General features: G+C 46.8%; 1 protein-coding gene across 1 annotated transcript in view; it reads right to left on the bottom strand.

Moving 5' to 3' along the window:
• Positions 1-7,500, bottom strand: part of LOC311308186 (sister chromatid cohesion protein PDS5 homolog B-like) — a 40,895-nt gene that overhangs the window by 15,591 nt on the left and 17,804 nt on the right. The window contains 8 exon segments of the mRNA XM_084437122.1: positions 2,049-2,172; positions 2,977-3,113; positions 4,179-4,247; positions 5,144-5,302; positions 5,866-5,916; positions 5,918-5,944; positions 5,946-5,991; positions 6,174-6,181. Coding sequence (XP_084293248.1) covers positions 2,049-2,172; positions 2,977-3,113; positions 4,179-4,247; positions 5,144-5,302; positions 5,866-5,916; positions 5,918-5,944; positions 5,946-5,991; positions 6,174-6,181 — 621 coding nt within the window.

The following is a 7,500-nucleotide window of genomic DNA, read 5'->3' as shown; positions in this document are numbered from 1 at the left end:
ATATAATGTATCTGGTAGAGAGGGGTGTGTATATAATGTATATGGTAGAGAGGGGTGTGTATATAATGTATCTGGTAGAGAGGGGTGTGTATATAATGTATCTGGTAGAGAGGGGTGTGTATATAATGTATCTGGTAGAGAGGGGTGTGTATATAATGTATCTGGTAGAGAGGGGAGTGTATATAATGTATCTGGTAGAGAGGGGAGTGTATATAATGTATATGGTAGAGATGTATCAGGTAGAGAGGGGTGTGTTGTATCTGGTAGAGAGGGGTGAGTATATAATGTATCTGGTAGAGAGGGGTGTGTATATAATGTATATGGAGCAGAGGGGTGTGTTCTATCAGGTAGAGAGGAGTGTGTATGTAACTTATATGGTAGAGGAGTGTGTATGTAACGTATATGGTAGAGAGGGGTGTGTATATAATGTATATGGTAGAGAGGGGTGTGTATATAATGTATCTGGTAGAGAGGGGAGTGTATATAATGTATCTGGTAGAGGGGGGTGTGTATATAATGTATATGGTAGAGAGGGGTGTGTATATAATGTATCTGGTAGAGAGGGGTGTGTATGTAACGTATATAGTAGAGAGGGGTGTGTATATAATGTATCTGGTAGAGAGGGGTGTGTATATAATGTATCTGGTAGAGAGGGGTGTGTATATAATGTATCTGGTAGAGAGGGGTGTGTATATAATGTATCTGGTAGAGAGGGGTGTGTATATAACGTATATGGTAGAGAGGGGTGTGTATATAATGTATCTGGTAGAGAGGGGTGTGTATATAATGTATATGGTAGAGAGGGGTGTGTATATAATGTATCTGGTAGAGAGGGGTGTGTGTATAATGTATATGGTAGAGAGGGGTGTGTATATAATGTATATGGTAGAGAGGGGTGTGTATATAATGTATCTGGTAGAGAGGGGTGTGTATATAATGTATCTGGTAGAGAGGGGTGTGTATATAATGTATCTGGTAGAGAGGGGTGTGTTGTATCAGGTAGAGAGGGGTGTGTATATAATGTAGCCTATCTGGTAGAGAGGAGTGTGTATGTAACGTATATGGTAGAGAGGGGTGTGTATATAATGTATCTGGTAGAGGGGGGTGTGTATATAATGTATATGGTAGAGAGGGGTGTGTATATAATGTATCTGGTAGAGAGGGGTGTGTATATAATGTATATGGTAGAGAGGGGTGTGTATATAATGTATCTGGTAGAGAGGGGTGTGTATATAATGTATCTGGTAGAGAGGGGTGTGTATATAATGTATCTGGTAGAGAGGGGTGTGTATATAATGTATCTGGTAGAGAGGGGTGTGTATATAATGTATCTGGTAGAGAGGGGTGTATATAATGTATCTGGTAGAGAGGGGTGTGTATATAATGTATATGGTAGAGAGGGGTGTGTATATAATGTATCTGGTAGAGAGGGGTGTGTATATAATGTATCTGGTAGAGAGGGGTGTGTATATAATGTATCTGGTAGAGAGGGGGGTGTATATAATGTATATGGAGCAGAGGGGTGTGTTGTATCAGGTAGAGAGGAGTGTGTATATAATGTATATGGTAGAGAGGGGTGTGTATGTAACGTATATGGAGCAGAGGGGTGTGTATGTAACGTATATGGTGTAGAGGGGTGTGTATGTAACGTATATGGAGCAGAGGGGTGTGTTGTATCAGGTAGAGAGGGGTGTGTATATAATGTATATGGTAGAGAGGGGTGTGTATGTAACGTATATGGAGCAGAGGGGTGTGTAGTATCAGGTAGAGAGGGGTGTGTATATAATGTATCTGGTAGAGAGGGGTGTGTATATAATGTATCTGGTAGAGAGGGGTGTGTATATAATGTATCTGGTAGAGAGGGGTGTGTATATAATGTATCTGGTAGAGGGGTGTGTATATAATGTATCTGGTAGAGAGGGGTGTGTATATAACGTATATGGAGCAGAGGGGTGTGTTGTATCAGGTAGAGAGGAGTGTGTATGTAACGTATATGCTAGAGAGGGGTGTGTATGTAACGTATATGCTAGAGAGGGGTGTGTTCTCACGTTGATGACGAGGGCGCAGAGCTGGTACTGCTCCAGGCTGATGATCTCGTGGTAGCAGGGCTCCTGGGCCAGCTTCAGCAGGGCGCACGCCGCCGCCAACCTCAACCTGGACATGTCAGGCTTACTGGGGGGGGGGGAGAGGGAGGGAGGGAGGGAGGGAGGGAGAGAGAGAGGGAGGGAGAGAGGGAGAGAGGGAGGGAGGGAGGGAGGGAGGGAAAGAAAGAGCAGGATAAAGAGGGCAAACGTTACATTAAGTTGTGAGTGTTGAGTAATGAATCGTGCGTGTGTGTATGTATCTGTGTGTGTGTGTGTGTGTGTGCGTATCTGTGTGTCTGTATGTGTGTGTGCGCGTGTGTGTATCTGTGTGTGTGTGTGTGTGCGTGCGTGCATGTATCTGTGTGTGTGTGTGTGTGTGTGCGTGTGAGTGTGTGTGTGTGTGCGATCACCTCATCTTGCCCTGCTCGGTCAGGGTGTGTGTGTGTGTGTGTGTGTATCTGTGTGTGTGTTTGTATCTGTGTGTGTGTGCATGTATCTGTGTGTGTGTGTGTGTGTGTGTGTGTATCTGTTTGTGTGTGTGTGTGTGAGTGTGTGTGTATCTGTGTGTGTGTGTGTGTGTGTGTGTGTGTGTGTGTGATCACCTCATCTTGCCCCGCTCGGTCAGGGTGTGTGTGTGTGTGTGTGTGTGTGTGTGTGATCACCTCATCTTGCCCTGTTCGGTCAGGGGGTGTGTGTGTGTGTGTATCTGTGTGTGTGCGTGTATCTGTGTGTGTGTGTGTGTGTGTATCTGTGTGTGTGTGTGTGTGTGTGTGTGTGAGTGTGTGTGTATCTGTGTGTGTGTGTGTGTGTGTGATCACCTCATCTTGCCCTGCTCAGTCAGGGTGTGTGTGTGTGTGTGTGTGTGTGTGTATGTATCTGTGTGTGTGATCACCTCATCTTGCCCTGCTCTGTCAGGTCTCCGTCGCTGTGCAAGATGGCCGTCAGCATCCTCAGGGTGGAGTTGCCTGATTTACTCTGATTGTTCTTCACTCCCAACAACCACCTCACCATCAGCTTAATACCCTGGATCTAGAGAGAGACACAGAGAGAGACCAGCACCTCACCATCAGCTTAATACCCTGGATCTAGAGAGAGACACAGAGAGAGACCAGCACCTCACCATCAGCTTAATACCCTGGATCTAGAGAGAGACACAGAGAGAGACCAGCACCTCACCATCAGCTTAATACCCTGGATCTAGAGAGAGAGAGAGAGACCACCTCACCATCAGCTTAATAACCTGGATCTAGAGAGACACACAGAGAGAGACCACCTCACCATCAGCTTAATACCCTGGATCTAGAGAGAGAGAGAGAGAGAGACCAGCACCTCACCATCAGCTTAATACCCTGGATCTAGAGAGAGACACAGAGAGAGACCAGCACCTCACCATCAGCTTAATACCCTGGATCTAGAGAGAGACACAGAGAGAGACCAGCACCTCACCATCAGCTTAATACCCTGGATCTGGAGAGAGACACAGAGAGAGACCAGCACCTCACCATCAGCTTAATACCCTGGATCTAGAGAGAGAGAGAGAGAGAGACCAGCACCTCACCATCAGCTTAATACCCTGGATCTAGAGAGAGACACAGAGAGAGACCAGCACCTCACCATCAGCTTAATACCCTGGATCTAGAGAGAGAGAGAGAGAGAGAGAGAGAGGGAGAGAGAGGGGGGGAGAGGGGGAGAGTGAGAGAGAGAGAGTGAGAGAGAGAGAGTGAGAGTGAGAGAGAGAGAGTGAGAGAGAGAGAGAGAGAGAGAGAGAGTGAGAGAGAGAGAGAGGAGTGAGAGAGAGAGAGAGAGAGAGAGTGAGAGAGAGAGTGAGAGAGAGAGAGAGAGAGAGAGAGGGAGGGAGAGGGGGAGAGAGAGAGTGAGAGAGAGAGAGAGAGTGAGAGAGAGAGAGAGAGAGAGAGAGAGAGAGTGAGAGAGAGAGAGGGAGGGATTAGAGTAGAGGATATAGAACAGGCTGGGTAGAGGTGACACGCAGGGTCAGAGAGGAGAGGAAGAGAGAGGGGGGAGAGAGGGAGAGAGAGAGAGAGAGAGAGAGAGAGAGAGAGGAGAGAGAGGGGGGGGGGGGGGACAGGAACCAACCTTGGCAAGTGTTTCTGGGGACACTTCATCATCAGGAACCCACAGTTTGGTGGTCTTCTTGCCTGGCATCTAAATCATGACGATAAACCGCACACACGCGCACACACACACACACCGCGCCCCACACACATGCGCGCCCGCACACACACACACACACACACACACACACACACACACACACACACACACACACACACACACACACACACACACAGACACACACACACACACACACACACACACACACACACAGAGAGAGTCAGCCATAGGAAACATCACATCCCATCACATCTGACCATGAAAATCTCTAGGAATCTCCTTGTATTCGCTTCACAACACCGACGCCTCTAAACTCAGCTTGCATGTGTGTGTTTGTTAGGAATGTAATAGTTAATCGACTATCAATAAGAATTTACTCAAGTAAGATTTGGTTACTAGATGAATTGCTTGTTTATGGAACAGAACTTTTTTTCTGGGAACGAACGTTATCAACGGGAGTTGTGTGAAATGTAATCATGATTTAAGGTCTGACTGCACATGAGGGTCACGCCATGTAGTGAAGGCTGATTGGGATGGAGGGAAATTACAACGACACAGCGGAAGAAGACACAAAAATGACGCGAGCAAAGAGCAGTCCACTATCGTTTGTTAAGGTTAACAGATATCGATTAATGAAATTCCTTGAAATTTGCAACCCTAGTTTGTGTGAGTGCGTTTGTTTGTGTGTGTTTGTGTGAGTGCGTTTGTTTGTGTGTGTTTGTGTGAGTGTGTTTGTTTGTGTTTGTTTGTGTGAGTGCGTTTGTTTGTGTGTGTTTGTGTGAGTGTGTTTGTTTGTGTTTGTTTGTGTGAGTGCGTTTGTTTGTGTGTGTTTGTGTGAGTGTGTTTGTTTGTGTGTGTTTGTGTGAGTGCGTTTGTTTGTGTGTTTGTTTGTGTGTTTGTTTGTGTGTTTGTTTGTGTTTACCCACCCTGTCGTTCATGAGCAGGTCCTTGACGATGAAGTTGGCCACCAGAGACTTGAGCGGAGCGGCGAACTGTTCGGGGGCGAGCAGCGCCAGGTGCCCCAGGGTGGTGAGGGGCGTGGTCAGCTGCTCCAGGTTGCCCGGGTCCAGGCCCTTGTGGAGGGGCTGGGGGGGGACACTCAGAGGTCAGGGGGGGGTCACTCAGAGGTCAGGGGGGGGTCACTTGGGGGTCAGTGAGGAGGACACTGGAAGACCTTTATCCCCATCCCTCCTCCTGGAAAGACAGATGTCTACTATCGTCTGGACAAGAGTTCATTTGGTTCTGTCTCTAAAGCGTATTAACAACATATTTTTTTTTTTTTTTTTTTTAAGAAATAGTGTATGTATGTGTGTATATATATATATATACACACATTTTTTTCGTTTTAAAATAATAATTAATAAAATGAAATTAAGAGTTCACTTGGTTCTGTCTCTTAAGTTCATTAACATGTAAATATATTTTAAAAAGAAAAATTGTGTGTATTTGTGTATTATATAGATATATACACACACACCACACATTTTTTCTTTTTTAAATAATAATAAATCAAATAAGATAATAAAATGAGTACACACACACACACACACACACACACACCACACACACACACAGTCATTGTATTTGCAGGATCAAGCGGGATGTTTGAGGCCAGCTGGGGGGTGAACGCGGGTCTGAGGGGTCTCACCTCGAAGATCTGAGCGAAGTGCGTGTCCCTGTTGGTGAACATGGCGTGGATTGCAGTGGATGGCGTACTTGGCCTGGCGCAGGCGGACCCCTCTTCGCCTTGGCCTGCAGTACCGGCAGCAGGACACTAGGGGGGCGCAGGGGAGGAGAACGGCATCACAAAACCACTCATGTGGAGATTGGCTGAGTGTCACACTCTATGACGCAAAGCAAAGCAGCAGACGGAACAGCTTTCTCTCATCAAAACACAGACTCAATCAGGGAAGTCTCTAACTAAATGAATGTGTCCCCTGAGGTTTTAAACGGAACCGATGTTCCTCTCCAAGAAGACACAAGGGAACTGGAGGACAGTCTGTCTTAAAACCCCCCCCCCCCCCCCCCCCCAGACCCCCTCTGAGTCAGAAACACCCGTCCTCTGCTGTCTGAGCCCCTCCAGACCCAGTGAGAGCTTAAAGTCGCTCTGAAACAGACGTTTGAGATCATCTAACTTCCGTAGTTTGACGTATTTCCGACGCAAACAAGTTATGAGGGCGGGACATATGTTTAGAGGATTTGATTGGAACATGACAAGTGGGCGGGTTTTAAGAACTTTAGACAGATTCGATAGAAGCATAGCGTTGATTGACGGGTGGATGTTGTGAGATTATTGGTCTAAAAATCTAAGGTACCTGTTGTCATCATTGCACGTGACCTACCGTTTTCCAGGAAGTAAGAAATTATATACTTTGATATAAGATTACAACAAAAGTAGAATTTCGTTAATTTTTTGGCATACATCGTTGAATAGGTGAACACTATGACCGCCGCTGAGTCAGAAACACCCGTCCTCTGCTGTCTGAACCCCTCCAGACCCCCGCTGAGTCAGAAACACCCGTCCTCTGCTGTCTGAGCCCCTCCAGACCCCCGCTGAGTCAGAAACACCCGTCCTCTGCTGTCTGAGCCCCCTCCAGACCCCCGCTGAGTCAGAAACACCCGTCCTCTGCTGTCTGAGCCCCTCCAGACCCCCGCTGAGTCAGAAACACCCGTCCTCTGCTGTCTGAACCCCTCCAGACCCCCCGCTGAGTCAGAAACACCCGTCCTCTGCTGTCTGAACCCCTCCAGACCCCCGCTGAGTCAGAAACACCCGTCCTCTGCTGTCTGAGCCCCTCCAGACCCCCGCTGAGTCAGAAACACCCGTCCTCTGCTGTCTGAAACCCCTCCAGACCCCCGCTGAGTCAGAAACACCCCGTCCTCTGCTGTCTGAGCCCCTCCAGACCCCCGCTGAGTCAGAAACACCCGTCCTCTGCTGTCTGAGCCCCTCCAGACCCAGAGAGAGCTTAAGTAGGGAGTATTAAGCTCTGGTTTGGTGGAGCTCAAACAGATACAGTATATTAACCTCCGGTTTAGTCCTTCTAACCTGACTTCCTGTCACTTCCTGACACTATTATTATTATTATTATTATTAATCATATTGTTGTTGTTGTTGTTTGTTGACTGCTGAATGAGTGCGTATGTGTAAGACTAGAGGGTTAGACTAGACTATATTATGTAATAATGTGTTAAAAGCATCCATAAATATTACTTTGAGAAAGACCAACTGAGAAGGGGTAGGGGAATGAATATTATAAAAACAACATAAAATGTATTACTATTGGCC

Source organism: Borostomias antarcticus, assembly GCF_949987555.1.
Source record: "Borostomias antarcticus genome assembly, chromosome: 1".
NCBI classification, from domain to species: Eukaryota; Metazoa; Chordata; class Actinopteri; order Stomiiformes; family Stomiidae; genus Borostomias; species Borostomias antarcticus.
This window is presented reverse-complemented; position numbering and strand designations above follow the sequence as displayed.